At 32.0% G+C, this 19,280-nt stretch overlaps 2 protein-coding genes across 3 annotated transcripts; one reads left to right on the top strand and one right to left on the bottom strand.

Annotated features, from left to right (window-relative positions):
• Nucleotides 1–572: 572 nt before the first annotated feature.
• Nucleotides 573–18,577, bottom strand: LOC143051896 (uncharacterized). 2 transcript variants are annotated; one of them, XM_076224890.1, is made up of 6 exons: nucleotides 18,407–18,577; nucleotides 10,843–10,915; nucleotides 4,929–6,643; nucleotides 3,506–3,703; nucleotides 2,550–2,711; nucleotides 573–1,490 (listed from the first exon to the last, which is right to left on the bottom strand). In XM_076224890.1, the coding sequence occupies exons 2-6, from the start codon at nucleotides 10,907–10,909 to the stop codon at nucleotides 903–905; spliced, it is 2,730 nt and encodes a 909-aa protein (XP_076081005.1). In that variant the 5' UTR covers nucleotides 10,910–10,915; nucleotides 18,407–18,577; the 3' UTR covers nucleotides 573–902. The 2 variants fall into 2 exon arrangements, with proteins under 2 accessions (XP_076081005.1, XP_076081006.1); XM_076224891.1 differs by lacking the exon at nucleotides 18,407–18,577 and adding an exon at nucleotides 11,883–12,614.
• LOC143051897 (uncharacterized) lies at nucleotides 6,827–9,039 on the top strand. The gene is made up of 3 exons (XM_076224892.1): nucleotides 6,827–6,984; nucleotides 7,462–7,524; nucleotides 8,339–9,039. Exons 1-3 carry the CDS (start codon nucleotides 6,887–6,889, stop codon nucleotides 8,640–8,642), a joined length of 465 nt encoding a protein of 154 aa, XP_076081007.1. The 5' UTR covers nucleotides 6,827–6,886; the 3' UTR covers nucleotides 8,643–9,039.
• Nucleotides 18,578–19,280: the final 703 nt, after the last annotated feature.

The raw sequence follows: 19,280 nt of genomic DNA, 5'->3' as shown, positions 1-19,280 counted from the left end.
CTTCTTATTCTCTTTACTTTATATATTTTGAAAAAAATTCTGTATTATCTATTCTGTAAAGCTCACTAAGACCCTCATGCATCATTTGCATTTTTATTACAATTACATAATATTCACTGAGTATCAAATTTAATAACATAAGTTGGTGTTACCTATATATACAAACTATACATTTAGTAATATTAGGCAAAATATACAAATTCAGTTGTACAGAAATACATATATAGTATACAGATAAAGAGTCAAAAAGATTTTTTTTATTTTACATGTTTTTAGTCCAAAATTTAAAGTTGATGAATAAAAATAAATAATAAAGTTCACATTTCCAAATGTTTGTCAAACTAAATAGTATTGAAATTAAAAAAAACAATGTTCCTTTAAACTTTTTACAAGTACAATAAAATCATTTTTGGATTGAGTGCTAATCTATTTTAATTAGTTATTTTCTCATAGCCCTAAGTTTAACAATAGGGTAGGTTGTTAGCCATTACTTTTAAAAACATCCTTGTCTTGAATAGTTGATAAAACAAAGTTTTCCCAAAATAAGTTATGATAATAATTATAATAGAAAAGATCTTTCCAGCATATTGGTCACTCCAGCAAAAACAATTAACATAATTTAAAGAAAATCTTTTCATAACTAGAATATTAACCATGTACATAAAGGCAATGTACTTTTACAATTATTTGTCTAAGTCAATGCATGATTGGAGTATACCACCATTGTGGACCTAAATGTCAAGACTTCTGTTTGCACATTGATGTTTTACCTCCTTTGATGTTAACTCACATGACCTAGTTTAAAAACAAGATAATTAGAGACAGATAACCAATCTGTAGATTATGGTCATGATGATGGACATATAATTATAAACAGACCAGATTGTATCTGTATTCTTAGTCTACAATTCATTAGAACATAATTTCACATCAACACCAATGAAAAACAATCTATCATTGTCTCTTCCTATAACTTGTGGTTCACTTATATCATCTAAGAGGAAGGGCTTGCAACAACTCACTCGTTCTGAAACGTTCCAAAACCCATCTGTATATGCAACATCACTGAACAAATCAAGTAGTACCCAAGTGTACATTTTACCACGCCAATCATGTTCGAAAATGGATTTCACACGACCAAAGACCATATCATCTTCTTCCCTCACACAGGGATGCTGGTCTTTTAAATTCCTGACAAAGTAAACATGTGATGGTGACTGTTTATTGCTGGAAACTCGACTGGTTTTTCCATTTACTTTTTTCTCTACACTCTTCAAAGCTAACCCTTGTTTGTTCATTCTTGAAGTTAATGCAAAGTCATAAACCTCAGACATGTCATCTAGTACCTTTTCCTCTAATAATGTTTGGGTCTTCTTCATGGTTTCCTTTTTGGGCTCATTTAAGTTGCAAATGTCTTCAAATTTACCAAGTGTTAAATCATCTGTATCAACAATGTCTGACATGAGCATAAATACACACCAGTCATATATCTGAAAATTAAAACAAAATGTTCTATTAACATCTGGTATTTAATTTGATTGGGCTACTGAAAACTTGCATATTCGTGGAGATTTGATGTCGTGGTTTTGACAAATCTCTGTATACAAAGCGTTAAAATATGATTCATGGTACATTTGAAATGGTGGTTTATCCGTACCCATGAAAACCACAAAAAATGGTATCCAACGAATAATAATGAATCCACAGTAACCAGTTTCAGTAAATTTTGGATTAGTTAATATAAAAAGTATTTTTTAATTTTATCTTTTTGATTGAATTTGATTCGTATACTCATTGAGATGAATTTAACATCACCTTTTCTGGCATGTAAAGAAAACAAAATTTTAGTGTCTACAACAACGTATATAAATTCATATAAATATAAAAAAAATGACAAAAATATCAATATTACATATTATAAACTCATCTGACAAAAATACCAGGATTAAAATTTGATAATTACACCAGACACGCTTTTTGTCTACAAAAGACTCATCAGTAAAGCTCAAATCAAAAAATCTTTAAGGTGATACCTAACACTACAAGGAGATAACTTTGTAAAGTCGGCTAAATGTTTTAATTACGTTGTGTTGTAAAAGGAATATAAGCTTCTCAATGATCAAAATTGAATTTGTCAAACTGCTACAAATGTATATAACCAGTGTAATTTTTCTGACAAAACGCTTGGTTCAAAATGTTTGCAATTTTTATATTTTTGTTAAAGGGTCAATGTAAATACTTTGACAAAATTTTATGAAAATTAAACGAGCCAAATTAATTTGGGTGAAAGTGTTGGGTACCACCTTGAGGGCCAAATATTGTATAAAGTAAAGAGCATCAAGGACCAAGAATTCCCAACACTTTTATGAAACATAACACCGTTCTTTTCAATTGATATTTCACTACAGTTCTTTTAATAGTTTTATTTTTATTTAAATGCAAAACTTAAAGACAGACAAAAATTACTTTTCATGAGAACACAAATAAAATTTCAATAAAACTTAGTTGGTGAATAAAAAATCCTGTAAATGTCATGATTGAGTACTTACTGCATATGTTTCCATGACTGTAGATTCAATTCTGTGTTTGTTGAGTACTTGTCTTGTAATCCAACAGTTAACCCTCTCATAAGGAAAAAGCCACCTTCCATACAATGGACCGTATCTGGGAAATCCCTCCGGAATATGATGTAGAAGATGCATGGTTATGGTCTATTAAAAATAATATAAAGGAACATTAAAAAAACAGTTTTTATATATTTGCAGGAATAGATATTTGAATTGTTATCAATATCCTTTTAAATATAGCGACATACAATGTACTATATAAAGAATAATGGCACACTTGTACATGTAGATTTAAGTTAATCTTTACTCTTATCCAAGGTATTGGTAGTGTATGTTGACAACACAAGTTCATGTTGCATTTTGTAGGAAATGTTGAAAACCCTGAATCCAAAGAGTAGGTCCAGTAAGGACAGATTTTGGCTTCAAATTTCAGGTTCATCTGACGAAAGATTTTGACCACTTATAACACTTAAGTGTCTATTTCAATTGAATCAATTAGTTGATGTGAAGATTTTAACTGAATCAGTCATAAAAAACGCACCAATTCAAGCTGAAATATCAAAAATCTACCAAATATGCTGAAAAATGTAATTTTTCAGATGTGTTTTGTCAAAAATGAAAGTGGCCGCATCAATGTTCATCCTCAACCTTTATATATGTTACCTTCTAAATTTGTCCTTGAATCAAATTTTATAGTAATAAGCATTGAAATAAGATTCATATGTTTGGTTGGGCAAACCATCATCAAACATTCAAAGAACGATTGCCTAATTTTTTTTAACTTGTGAAGAACAAAACTCTAACATAAATGAGTAACGTCACCAAAATTCAAACTTATATGAGTTATATAATAAAATTGAGAATGGTCAAAAGCAAATTCTCATTTTTTTCTTTTTTCATGTTTGTTTCATGTTTATGGTAGGACAAAGACAGCTTACTTGTAAGGATAATGGGAAATCTCTTTCAATCAAAGCAAGAGCTTCATGGGTTTCTTCCTGTAACTGTTCTAAATCAGCAACTTTGTATTCTTCTTTTGTAAGCTTTTTCAATACGTCAAACAACTTCAGCAATGTACGCTCTTGTTTTGGTCCCAACAAACCATGCAAACACCATGCAGCAGCATTACTTGTGACAAACTGAAAGAAATACATATTAATATAAATGTTTACATATGAAATGTATGAAAGATGACATGTTGATTCTAAGTTGTAACTATAGAATTAAAGATTGACACAATTTTTGCAACTTTAGACAGTAGAATACAGTATACATGGTATATTTACAACTGGCTCACACGTAAGTTGAGTACCAGTATGATCATGATGACACATATATTTGTCTCATTGACTCTCATTACCATGATAACACCATAAATTAATTCTAAATTAAATAAAGGGCTGTGGTTTAGCGCATGATACGCCCGTTGCTCTTTTAATTTGTCTTTTATGCTTTAAATGAATTTATATGATCAACTAGAAATATAAATACAACTCAAAAGAGATGTTACATTAATATATTCACCAAAGTTTCATAAAATCCCCGTTTTTTAAGTATGAAAATTTATTATTTAAGAAAACGAAAAATCTCAAATTTATAAAAATGGAAAGGGAGCTTATGTCAATAGATATAAACAATTTATCAAAGTTGCATAAAATTTTGTGAATTGTCCCAAAATTGGAAAATCCTCTCTTTATTAAGCATAAAAATTCATAACACAGAAATGTAAAATCTGAACTTTATAAAAATTGAAATGGAGCTTGTACATCAATAGATATATACAATTAACCAAAGTTTTATGGACAAATGGCGAAAGCCTTTTTGAGTTATTGTCCGAAGTGTTGATTATCCCCTTTTTAATGAATAAAGCCCCATAAATCCAAAACTTAAAATCTGAAATTTATAAAAGTTGAAAGGGAGCTTACATCAATAGATATAATCAATTCATCAAAGTTTCATGGACATATAAGTCCCGTCTAAAAGACAGGCGTATAAAAATGGTGAAACAGTTAGAAGATTACGCATGGACAAATATCCAATTGTTCAAAACATTTGAAAAAAAATAGACAAAAGTTTTGTTATTCCACTTTTGAGGACGCAAATTTAAGCAGAGATGCAATTTGGGTAATATATATATGAATTGAAAATCAAATTGGTGTACCTATATAACATGTATAATAAAGAAGGATACAACTACAAAATAAACACAAAATGGAAATATTTGTCTTGATCATAAAAAAACTTAGTTGAAAAAACTGTCAAAAATAGGTGCAATTTGGGTACCGTCACATAGTTAATAAAATGCTATAAACATAATGTAATTTATGTAACTGGAACCACACATTCTATATTATTACAACATACCTGAAGTTTCCCATGCATAGTTCTAAGTGTCCATGGCTTGGAGAAATGTTTATCTGGGTGGTAGTCAAAACCAGGTGGGTATTGCAAACTTTTGGCTCTCTTATCTGCAAGTGCTAGAGCTGTACAGTCTAACCTCCAAGGGGCAGGTGGTAATACACATTGTTCAACATTATTACTCTTTTTCTTTTTGTGCTGCACATTATTCGGAGTAACTGATTTTCTTTTCTGACCCACTACTTCATTGCTGGAACCGTCTGTTGACTCTTCCGTCACATCTGTATTTTCTTTCACCCACGTGTCTTTAAAACGATCAAATTCTTGTTCGCATAGCCTTACTTTCTTGGAATCATCTTTTCCAGTAATTGTATCCAAAACATTACCAATTACATCAGCAATTGTGTGCATTCCATCTGGTTGCATCTGTTCTGATCTATTGTGATATGGTAGTTTCATGAAGCTGTATGTACCTTTCAAACCCGTTCTTTTTTGCATATTGTTTTTTTGGTTTTTGTTTGGTAGATCATCATACTGCTTCCTTAGGTCATACTCTTCTTCGTTGGTATACATGTGCTGAGTTGTTGAAGATTCTTCCCTCTTTGATGCATAGTTTGTGGTATCTGATCGTAGATGATGGTTGGTTGGTAAAAATGATCTGTTGCTTAAGTGGACAACTTTGTGAAGGTTTTTACAGTATTCCCCAGTTTCTCTGCAGTATGGGCATCCTCTTAATGCTGCCTGACTTGACACATGTAACAGCTTGCCAAATGCTGGTATATCACACTGGTATTGTAATAGTGCCACTTTAACTTTGCATGGTGCTCCTTTGTAGGTGTTAAAAAGTTTACATTCAGATAATGTCAATAGTTCATCAACAATTAATTCTAAATACGGATCAAGATGTTTTGGTTCTTCTGTTTTGGTTCCAGGAATAATACCAACAAGCATCATTGGGCCAAGAATTTGTCTAACATTTACAGGCAAATTTAACCATGTCAAAATTAGTGGCCACATTGACTTTTGGGTAGCCATACTTTTATTCGGGTTAAGTCCATCTGTAAATAAAGCTAATGGAACAGTTAATGATTCCTCCATGTTTTCAAAGACTCCCCCTTCTTCATACCAAGATTCATATATGGATCCATCTGTAAAATCGCCAAGTTTTCCATTTGCAACCTCCTGTTTGGAATACAAAAGTTTACAGACATTGTCTGTGCCATACCACCTAGCTAGTCTAGGACCTAAGGGCATATAGGTAAACGTCTTTCTTGGATTCTGTGAGTTGGTCAAGTACCTATCCTCATCACAAACAGAACACTTTATATTGTCTGAATGATCTAGTCTAAATATCTGGCAGTCATTGACACAACAATGATAGGTTGTTGTTGGTATTAAAAGGTGTTTCACCATGTCATGCGCTTCTTTGTAACTTTTGGGTAGCTTGTTTGGTTGAGGCAGTACTTTTTTTTCATTTGACAAACACATGCTCACTGCAGACTTTGACATGCCATTGTTCGAGCAAAAGGTCACAAAATGGCGCAACACTGATTGGAGGATTGTGGTTTTACTTCCATCATACAATGGTTCATTAAGTCTGGGTTCCTCATATGGTCTGGTAGTGAAGTTTATTGTGGGCTCCTCATTTTTCCATGAAGTGTTCATTACGTTTATCATCTTTGCCTGGTGTCTTCTATTAGCCCTATCACCAGTGAGACCACCTAAAGAAAAAAATTTGAATAAACAAATATCCTTAACTATGCAATGGCATATGATATATGTGTTATTAAAAAAAACCATGAACTATATTGTACCATGGAAGTGTTATAAACAGGAATATTTTATAAAAACAAGTCAACAGTTAAATTAATATTTAGTAAACATATATTTATTTACTTTTGCAGAGAAGTATTCGAGAGGTTGCCAGCTGTTCAACAAATATTGGAGTCCACCTGATTCAAGATATGTTTCCAGAATTAAAAAAGACTCCAAGATCAACAAAGAAACTTGCAGCTGCCATATCCAGCAGAAGAAGAAACAAAAGGCAGTACTTGCAACTGAAGTAGGCATACAACTAATATAAATTACCTTCCAAACTTTTTTGGGACCTTAATCAACTCACTGCTTTAAGCAATTTTGTTAAAACTATTTTATATTTAAGTATTTAGTATAGTACATTATTGATTTATACGTAAAAAAAATCAAAAGTTACAAGATTCTAAATCAGCCAATGCAACAGATTTTATCAGGACGAGGCTTTACTCAAACAAGTATCTTTGTAAATTACCTACGCATGTACCAGTCATCCAGTAATGTTGAAAACAAGGCTTATTTTAAATATAATTAATTAATTAACTTTATTTCAGTAACTTTTCTAAATATCATTCTTATATGTCATGTGTCCCACTATACAGATTTTACTACCTTTAACAAATTGTCAAGTTGTCTGGTTTATTTTCCCAATTGGCCTCTATCATGTCCATAGCTATTCATTTTTTCTATTGAACAAAATTTATTATATGATCTTCTCTATTTTTAGAGACAAAGCAGGCAGTCAAGGTAAAACTGTAAAAAGACTACTGAAAGACCGCAAGGATCAAAAGTAAGTACCGTCAACTTTCTCAGTTTCTGTGTACAGCCTTGCAATTCAGAACTTTAGATAAAGTTAAAACTTAATTGTAATTGGCAAAATGGTTGTATGGATTTGGATGGAGAAAACTCATTGAAGCCCTTGATTCAAAATTTGAAGAAAATTTAAGAATATTTTTTGAAAAAAATTACATGCACTTAACCAAAAATTTAAATTTTAAGTTAGATTGAGAATTTAATTTTAGTATCCAGCTGAAAATAATATAGTTTTACCACTTAAACATGTTAAATGCAATGATGATTTTCCAATTTTTTGTAGAATACTGTGTTTAATTTAATTTTGGATGTAAGGCGTCTTCTGATTGGCTGACATTATTTTGTTATCAGCCAGTCGACATAATTTAATGATGTGACTGTCACATCATCAATGTTTTTTCATGGTTATACGGTTTTAAATTTAGAATTAAATTAGAAGAAATTACTATAATTTTATTTGGTCTTTTTACTGTTTAATTACCCACTTCATGCGTTATTCAATGTGCACCAAATGTTTTATGTTTTTTCTTCATAGACAGAAACATGACAAATGTACCAGGATTTAAATTTAGTACGCCAGATGCGCGTTATGTCTACATAAGACTAATCAGTGACGCTCAAATCAGAAATATTTATGAACCTAAACAAGTACAAAGTTGAAGAGCATTGAGGATCCAAAATTCCACAAAGTTGTGCCAAATACGGCTATTTATTGTTAATTCACATTCATAAGACAAAAGAAGAAATAATGCAACAGTTTTCTTTGTATTCATAATTCTCTTTTTTTCCAGATTACAACTTAATGTGCCCATTGGTTCACCACCAAGTATAGAAACTACAGAAGACTTGGTGTCTTTGTCCCCAAGGCCAGCATCGCCTTATCAAAATGAACAAGATTCATTTGAAGAGACCACTACAGTGGAAGAGACCCTCAACATCACAACTATAGAAGAGAGCTTCAACATGTCACCATTGAGCTCACCTACTAGTGCCATTCCTTTAGCACGTTTAGCAGCTAAAGACCTATCTATTGAAGACTGTGACACATCAGATGAAGAAATGGACAAAAGGCTGATAGACTTTGTCAGGCATTAAATTACATTTGTGTAGTCCACTGACAATGACTGAAATCTGTATCAAATAGTAAATGTATTTATATTTTGTACATACATGTATATAGCATATAATTATTTAAAAGCCTAGGTACTTAATATATTATAAATTGTTTTGGAATTAAATTGAATCATTCATTGAACATTAACATGCTTTATTCCACAGGGGTATACATGTACATGTATTTTTTTATTTGTGTTCATATGTAAGACATTCGGATTGTAATAACTTGCATCAGTTCAAATGCTTTTTGACTTCTTTTCAAGAACTTTTTTACACCATAATAAATTTGAAATTGGTCTTACTTAAGATAATAGTCAGAGCTGATAAACAAATATTTTTCATTTAAATTAGTGCTATATCATGAATATGTGCATGCATGGACACTTATTTTTATTATAAATAAATATTTAAATGATAATGAGTAGTTATTATTGCTTCTTTTTTATAACCTTTGATTTACAAACACTTTGTACATGTTGTACTTGAAGTGTTTTTTCAGTTATTGCAGATGATGTTATAAAATCTGATGCATGTCTATTCAATCCATTAAACATGTTGAAATAAGCATACGCTTATTTGAATACAAAGTGTCTGGAGTAGACTAAATAAAATTTGTATCCAACATGTCCAATATGAAAAGGAATATCATAAGAATATCCAACTTAAATTTATTTGATGAAATATCATTTTTTTCACAATGCATTAATACTTGAAAGCATATTATCAGAATTTTATTGAAAATCTTATGCGAATCAAGTATGCCAAAAAAAAAATCAATGGAGGAAAGGGTTATTACAATACATTTTTCATTTTTATTGAAATCATAAACAAGAGTGCACAGGCTGAAATGTCTCACCTTCTTTACTAATCATAGATATTATGTTGATAGACCAAATATAAAGTTGTTAATGTTTTTGTCATTTTGGTCTTTTGTGGATAGTTGACTTATTGGCAATCATACCACATCTTCTTTTTTATATAAAGCTTTATTACAACTATCACATAAACTCAACATTAAGTAAGAAAACAAAACATTGATCAATGAACCATGAAAATGAGGTCAAGGTCAGATGAACCATGCCAGGCTGACATGTTCAGCTAACAATTCATCAATACAACAAATATAGTTGACTTATTGCTTATAAATTCAGAAAAACAGACCAAAACACAAGAACTTAACACTGAGCAAAAATCCGTGAAAATGAGGTCAAGGTCAATTAAAACCTGTGTAACAGACATATAGATCAAAAAATATTTCCATACACCAAATATAGTTGACCTAATGCATAAAGTATTAGAAAAATAGACCAAAACTCAAAAACTTAACTTTGACCACTGTACCATGAAAATGAGCATGATGAGGTAAAGGTCAGATGACAAGGGGCAAGCTGAAGGACGTATCTGGGTGTGTGAATTTCTTGCTACACTGAAGACCTGTTGGTGACCTTCTGCTGTTGTTTTTTTATTTGGTCCGGTTGTTGTCTCTTTGAGACATTCCCCATTTACATTCTCAATCTTAGTGACTTTATAAACAATTAAACCCTGTCAGATTTGCTCTAAATATTTGGTTTCAGATTTATAAGCCAAAATCTACATTTCAATCTTATGTCCTATTTTTATCCATGGTGGCCATCTCGATTGGTTGGCTGGGTCAACGGACACATTTTTAAAACTAAATCCCCTAATAATGATTGTTGCTTAGTTTGGTTAAATTTGACCCAGTAGTTACAGAGGAGAAGATTTTTGTAAAAGATTAGAAACGTTTACGAAAAATTGGTAAAAAAATAAGGCCGTTAACTTTCTGCTTTGAATTGTTTTACATTGTCTTATCGGGGCCTGGTATAGCTGACTATGCGGTATGGGCTTTGTTCATTGTTGTAGGCTGTACGGTGACCTATAGTTGTTAACGTTTGTGCCATTTTGGTCTTTTGTGGATAGTTGTCTCATTGGCAATCATACCATGAACAGTTTATCTTTATCTATAAAAGTATTCAAGATAATAATCAAAACAGCAAAATTTCCTTAAAATTACCTTTTTCAATGCAGCAACCCAACTAGGTTATTCGAATGACCTGAAAATTTCAGGGTTGATAGATCTTGACCTAATTTACAATTTTTCCCTTCCCCCAGATTTGCTCTAAATGCTTTGGTTTCAGAGTTATAAGCTATATTTTCTTACCAAACAATTGGACTCTCTTGGCCTGTTGTATCTTGTCTTTCAGCTGTGCAAAGTGGAAATCAAACATCTTGACCTACAATGTACATGTACAAATAAAAGTAAAAAAGTTTAATAGTGAGAGAGAAACTGAAATCTAAAGAAAAAAGTAGTTTCTAAGATATGAAACATAACTTTATTTGCTGTTTTTCCTATAAATTCGTTCCACCTGAAAATCTTTTATTTGTATTTACCAGCAAAATTTTATTTTATTTTATTTTTTCGTTCCTACCAAAAATCTTTTACATTGTTATATTTGTATTTCCCGCACAAAACTTTTTTTTACCGGAATCCTCTGGTTTATCTTTACCGTATAAGGTCTAGTCTGTTTGGTATCACATGAGCGTTTGACATGAACACTTGCATTTAGAGTTTCAAAGCATTTGTTTAAAATCGATGTTGAACGCTTTGAAATCATACGACGTACTTTACTCGGTTTCTTTATACTTGAAGAGCAGGGTTCATTTACAAAAAAGTTTGTTTCATACAAAATTATCAACGTGTGTATAAACTATTTTATAAACGGACGTTGTATTCTATATCATATTCATTTTGTGATCCGTTGATCAGGATGATTATATTAACAATGCCTTCAACCAGCATTGCTATATATTATTTATATCTGACATGAACCAAAGATGACAAAAGCCTGTAAAATGGAGAATATTTGGCAGTAAAATCAACCAAGTTTATCATACAGATCATTTATAAATGCAATGTAAAATATGTGACAATTGAGTTTTATGTCTTGTAGCATTTTTTATTGGAAACGTAGGTACACACGAAAATTTAAACATTCTAGGGACTTTTTCTACTAGTAACCTATGTCTGCCTGGACATATTTTACCTATGGTCTATGGTCATTTGATGGTAGGTTACACTAAACCAAGTTTCTTGTGAAGAAAAAAAAACATTTTAAAACAACAAACACTGGACATGCTGAAAACCAACATCAAATGAACAGGCATTTTCAGATAAAAAACTTTTTAACCAATATGCCATACATTTGTACTTCAAGCTGCTGTCGAATTATTTAACCACTGAAATTGGTTCCATAAAATCAGGCTCCACAGATTCTGTACCCGATTTGTTTGAGACAGAATGGTTATCGTGTCAGTTATGAATATCCGCTGCATCATCGTCAATGATATCATCACAAGTCATTACATGTGCCTGAATCTGTATAAACAGTTAACTAATAAACTTTTTTGTTTGTTATTTGTCTTAAAATTGACACTAGACGACAGCTTAAAGTACTCCTCCGTGACTTCATGGATACCTGTAAACAATTTCCATGTTCTTTATCATTAAATGGTCACATGAACGCTTGACGGGAAGCTAAGAAAAACCGAACTTGAAATGCGTAATTGACCCAGACTTTAAATCATTTCCGGAAAGGACCCAAAGTTCGGGATCGCGTCAATAGAAGTATTAAAAAAAAAATTCTTCAAATTTAAAGCAATAAAATTTTCACAGTCGGGAGGATTTTCAAGGGTCGGTCGGTAAACTGCAAACAAACAATATTTTAATTTAAGCCTAATCAGTCAAACAAACTTAACAGCAGAAAAACAAAATAGAAATGATGTGAAACTCATTATTTACAATGTAATTATTGTAATTGACCATGAATGTTTAACCCTGGGACATTTTATGTATGTGCCTGTCCCAAGTGACGCCAGGAGCCTGTAATTCAGGCATTGTCATATGTTTAACTGTATGTGTTACATATTTGTTTTTCGTTATAAATACGGCCGTTAATTTCTTGTTTATATTATTTTACATTGTTTTATCAGGGCCTTTTAAAGCAGACTATGCGGTATGGGCTTTGCTCGTTGTTGAAGGCTGTACCATAACTTATAGTTGTTAATGTCTGTGTCATTTTGCTTTTGGTCTCTGGACATTTGTCTCATTGGCCATCATGCCACATCTTCTTTTGTTACAACTTACATGTTAATAATTAGAACCTTATATAAGTACCTTTAATATTGTACATGTTGTAAGGACATTGAACTAATGTCAGTATGAAAAATATTAAAAAGTGGTGTTCGTATAAAATCAGCATACGTATTCATCCTTGTATTTTTTATAATGAGGTACAAGATAATTGTGAAAGTCTGACTCTGTGCGGAATTGTTTTAGGGTTTGTCTGACATTTGATCAGTCAGACATAGGCCGTGTTCCCATTGACCTAAACTCGGTGTTGTGTAAGTGTAACTCACACGTAAACTAAACAAAATTACGTTCCCATTGATAAAACTCAATGTTTACATGTAGTGTAAATCATGTTTTGTCTACATGCAGTCGATACTCGATGTAGGCCTTGTGTAGATTCAGTGTACATAAAACTAGGCATTTAAAACATTAGTTTCGGCGTGCACATTTAAAGAAGAAACGATTTTTGAATAAAATTGATATTTATAGCAATTATTATAATAAAAGTTCTTTACAGAAATATTTGTCTAAACTTGATAAACAATGTATATTTCTTTGTTTTGTTTAGAAATAAAACTTAACGTAGCTTTATTAAGCCCTTATCAAGACTCAAAGCAGCATCATTGCCGAACACATAATTCATTTGAAAATTAAGGTATTTCCGAATAAACTCGACTTACACAGAAATATTTGCCACTGGTCTTTACTCAAACAACGATTCACTCATAAATGCATTACTAAAAAAGTGTGAGGTAAATGTATTGTTTGTGCAGTATCTCGGATCCGTGAAATTACACTTAAAAAGTCAACAACAAAAAACATTACCCCCCCCCCCCCTTTGCCAAATACTTCTTGGAGAAGAGTACCATTTGAACAAACAGAAAAGATAGCAATCTAGTGATCCCTAATATATCAATCCTTCTTCTTCGTCTGTAAGCACGCTGTTGCAGCCTACGTTTTCTAATGCGTAATCGAGACATCTTTAGTATCTTTAAACTACTGCAAATCATCAAAATGGCTTTCATAAAGAAGCAACCACTTAACTTCAAAAAAAGGGGGGTATTTGTTTTATTTATCTGAGTCAGAATTATTTCCGCGCAAAAGTTTTACGGGTTGTTTTTTTGATGCTGGTAATCAAATTTTTTTTCTTTAACATTTAACACTATAATGTATGGGGAAACTCTTGATTCAGAAGATTTTTTATCATCTATAGAACCAGAATTGTTTTCTTTATCCAATTACTGTTTGGAATATTTCCATCCCCCCTATTCAGAGTCAAATGGTCGTTCCCTTACTGCTAGAAAGGTTGTCCGAAAACTTTTCATTCGATTCTACGTAATGAACATTTAAATGACATAGAGTTTACAAGTGTGAACAAATCAATGTACAGGTAATTAAACAAGGTGTATAGATGTGAACAAATTTAATGTGAAACCAATGTCCAGTACATTAAACTAATTGTAAACATGTTTACTGTACATGGAGTTTGGTGTGAACACGGCCATAGTTTGGGATACACTGACTGGAATAAAGTATATAACTTAAAATACAAAATATCAAAAGTATAGATAAATTTATTCAACCCCACAAACAAAACATTTCATTGGACCTAATATTTGTAAATTACAAGTTTATCAAAAGTTTTTCAGTTTTCCCAGGACATGATTGGTCATGCTGGTCCGGTAAAGATCAACATTAATATTTTTGACAGGACCAAAGGAACTTTTACCAGACCGAGGCTGCAGACAAATCTGAGTCCATTCGCTTTAGTACCTGTTCACACCCAGGGTCAATTGGCCTTGATTTTTATTTTTATTTTATATTGGACGAGTGATGTAGTCTTTCGGAACACTGGATGTTAGTCGGAACACTTCTGGTCTTTCTATGACCACCTTTCAAATACATGCGCAATAGCTATGACCACCTTTCAAATGCATGCGCAATAGCTTACAAATCTGTTGAATATGCATTATCATCTTAAGTTGCTATAGAGATATTTTACGTATGATCTGAAATTTATTATGATATAATATTTTCTTGCACACGATTACAAGCTGCTAATATTAACCTACATGCGTAGTATTTTATTTAGTCAAACGATGTAACCAGCTGTGTTTAGATATGAGATAAGATTTCATGTAAACAATGCGCTTAAATTTATATTCTGAACGAGAATAATTAAAAATAAAATCTTTAGAAAGAGTTTTAGTAGCATTTTATTTTAGATTTTACGTTTAGTGAAGATGTACATGTTGTAAAAAGCAAGCTATTTATTTTTTTATACTGAAATTTAAGGGAAGTCTTTCTTGCATATGATTAAATTACAGTTATTTTTTTTAGTTAAATATTGCAACTTTAATTAAAAAAAATGGTTATTAAAAATAAAATTAAATAGATATTGAATATGAAAAAATAAAATATTTTGAACGAGAACAATAAAAAATAATATCTTTAAAAAAAGTATTAGCACTTTTTGAAATTTTACGTCTAGGATAGACCAAGGACATGGAAATATAATCATAAATACTTGCCTCAAATAGGTGTAAAAACGAGGATTTAAAAAAATCTTTTATTGAAAATAACGTTAAAATTAATTATGAAAGTTATGTCCGTATTTATTTTCATTAATATTGCAAATTTAAAGTTATTTTCTTTGTTTAAAGCAACATTATTTACTTTTTTTAATAACCTCTGAATCCTTTTCGTCATTAAAATGCGACTGATAAGTATAGATATTCAATATGAAGGGGGAAAAAAATAACCGTGACTGAAATCTAAATCTAAAATTTATTTTAAAAAAATACACATTTGACCATGCAGATGTAAGAAATGATACTTCAAGCAATGAAACAACGAATTAAATGTGCCACTTTAATTACGACTGATAACCTAAAAATGAATCATGCATGCATTTTAGCAGACTTAACCAGGTCGGCGATCAGATATTGAATATAAAAAAAAGAAGATATCGGGTTTGGTGTCAATGAGACAACTATCTGCAAGAAACCAAAATAACACAGAAATACAAACTATGGGTCACCGTACGGCCTTCAACAACAGGCAAAGGCAAAGGCCCCGAAATGACAATGTAAAACAATCAGTCAAAAAAGAAAATTAACAAAGTCCGTATCATCGTATGCGTAACTTAGTTGCTCACCAGAGGAACTTTACGCAAGCGTTTAAACACGCGTTCCATAAGTTTGAAGTACGTCGAAATGCAAAGGTATACGCTTGGTGAACGCTTTTACTTCAGGAAAATTTTAATGGAACATAAAAAAAAATCATTCAGCTCAAGCGTTTGTCAAACGTATATACATGTACCTGTAAACTTCACGCACATAATATACACGCTACATGAGCGTTGAAAACGCTACAGATAAGTTTTAGACACGTTAAGGGCACATTGCATACAAAAATACTCGTCGCCTTAAAGCTTTCATTTAGGAAAAGAAGTCCGATACGGGTGAAACTTCATCAAACCTACAGAAGATATTACACCCTCTCTAACCATGCAACATGGGACTAGACATAGAAGTACAGGAACTACTCACATTAGTTTGAGCTGTACAAGATCTACAAAAATATCCCGCCTGCCTCAAAGGTGCATATAGGATCAACCATGGTCCAGCACTAATGATACAAATACCAACCAGAGTTACAATGACGTGGTAGTAAGTCTTTAAAGGCCACCGAGCGGCCTCCAAAAATGAAAAAAAAACCTACTATTTAGTCGGCTATTAAATGCCCCGACCATTAAGATTTAAAAACAAAAATCAAATTAAACTAAACAGCCTTATTGATAACAAAATAATTTATGAAAACAACTTGACCGACATGAATTATGAACAACAACCACTGTACTACATGTTTCTGGCTTTAGAATGGACATTGGCACATAAACAATGCGGTGGCCATAAACCCAACCCTCCCAAATGAACCAAACCTTAAGGACAACACATTGCAAGAAAAAACTGTAAAATATCAGTTGCAATTCGCGTCCCTAAAATTATGGGTACGGTGCACAATAATCACTTACATAAAAACAATAGACACAAATCACTGAAATAATCGCACTTACCGAAAGCTATTTCAAAGCTAGTGAACATGTAGACGAACCAGTGGACATAGACGGACTGGTAAACATGTAAACAGACGGGCGAATGTGACAGACTTATTGACAAACATTCACATATAGACAGACCTGCAGTTGGGAATGTAGGAAGACCAAGAGAAACGCTAAGGTACGCTTTACGCACACCCAATACACGCTTTAAGCTCGTTGTGCACACGATACAGATATGATTGACAGGTTGAATGCATCAAAATTACTAGCGTTTTGGTAGCGTGCATGATTTTTTTTACCTCGGCCGACGTACGTCGGATCTATACGTTGATGTGTGAAGCCGGTATTACATTATTTAAACCACTAAACAGGCAATGTCAGTTTCTAATTCTTATGCACAACAAAACAATATTTGTTTTGCCACAACCAATTTATTTAATATTTTACCCTAGATTTGCATAGACAATGATAGATATACATGTACTAGAATTCTGGAATTCAAAATGTACAATGCATCTTTTTTTATGTCTCTTAACAACCTTTATGGAAAAAGTGTTTCTTGAATTAGTGATTTAGAAAATCACTCATTTCAGTAAGTCTTCTGACTGGTATACAGTTTTGTAATTTGGAGTTTAGTATGTATACATATATGACGTCCATTATCAGTGAAGTTACTGAACTAGCTAGTATATATATTTGTTTAGGACACGCTGAAGGACGCCTTCAGGTGGGGATATTATTGCTGCATTAGAAACCGTGTAGTACACGCCTAAATCGTGAAAGTTGGCAGGTATGTATTTGGTGACCTTCTGCTGTTCTCTTTGACATATTATGGGCTGATCCATGGACACTCTGGCCACTCTTTTATGGAAAAACAATGGATGATTTATATACATGTATATAGGGTCAAATCACTGTAGAGTGAAGCATGACTGAAGAGGCCCATCTTATGGCAGTCAGCGCCCCCTCCCTTATGAAAAGTTCTGGATCCACCACTGCATATTCCAGGATTCACAATTTCTATTTTCTATTTTTTTTGCATATACTTTTTTACAATTTACAGTTTGTACAATGTACATCATTGCTTTTAGTTTTATTTAATTTCAAGGCCAAGCTGACTTGTTTATAAAAACAAAAACAAAAAGAAAGTTTTCAATATCAAACCACAAAAAACAAGTATCACAACAGTCAGTAATCAATGAGAATTATAGTACTCTATACTTCTTCTTCTTTAGGGTATCAGAAGTCCATCATTATCTGGATTATTTACTGTTTTTCGCTGTAACAAGCCTTCAACTTTAAAATGTTTCAAATTAGTTTGAAGAATATACACCATATAAAACTCTGAATAAGTTCATTCTACTTCAATTTCGTGAATATTCATATATATTTTTATGTTTTTAAATGTAGGGCGAACGGTGACTCTATACCATGTAGGGGCGAACGGACCTGATATCGCTGCAGTGCAAGTAGGCGATACAAAACATAATGATTCATGCAATATAATGCTTTCATAAACTTAATAAATCTTACCTGTAGAAAGTCATAAGTTTCTCTGTCTTTAAAGGCTACTGATATATCCAATTTATATCGATGGTCTAATAAATATGAGAAATTAATTTTTGTACGAACGGATGCTGAAGATGAAAATATCAAATATGGCGCTTGTTCCTATACCACGTGATTACTGTATGCCCAACAGGAGGGGACCACATACGGGATCTCTTTTTATACAAAGGCTGTCAATCGTATTTTTAAAAATCATTTGTCAAACTAATATTAACAAAAATTCGATTGTTTGATTCCACATGCATGACAATTAAATTTACGCGATAACACACAATAACGGTCTTAATTTTATTATAGAGGTTCCCTAGTTTCGCCTCAATAGCTAATCATTTGGAAAAGTTTAAAACAATGATTTTTAATAGAATTTTCTAAATCTTTATTTTTTTGGAATTTTTGAGAATGATATCATACAGCTAGGAGTTTTTAATAGTTGATCACATTTAAACAAACTTATTTTCGATCGTAAAACTTGGTGTTGATTAAATTGTAGATCTCGTAACGTTCTGATTTTTCAAGTAAAAGCTACGCTTCACATTTCTTAAACCGTGCATCAATATTTTAATGTTTTATATAAATTTCTTAAATGTCACGTGTTTTGTTCATTCATTTGTTAAAAATTGTGAAACATGCGACTTTACTTATAATATACGCATTTAACTAAATTCGATAAAATTTGAAAAAAATAAACGACATCAATCAAAGTTGTTTTGCTTGAGTGATTTACCTATACAAAGCTCTGGTCTCAACGATGTTTAAAACGAATTGATGCCAGTTTGAAATAGTTTAACGGGGGCGTGGCCTATTAGTTTGACGTACATTACCACTAACTTGATTTCAA

Source organism: Mytilus galloprovincialis, chromosome 11 (assembly GCF_965363235.1).
Source record: "Mytilus galloprovincialis chromosome 11, xbMytGall1.hap1.1, whole genome shotgun sequence".
In the NCBI taxonomy this organism is placed as follows: Eukaryota; Metazoa; Mollusca; class Bivalvia; order Mytilida; family Mytilidae; genus Mytilus; species Mytilus galloprovincialis.
This window is presented reverse-complemented; position numbering and strand designations above follow the sequence as displayed.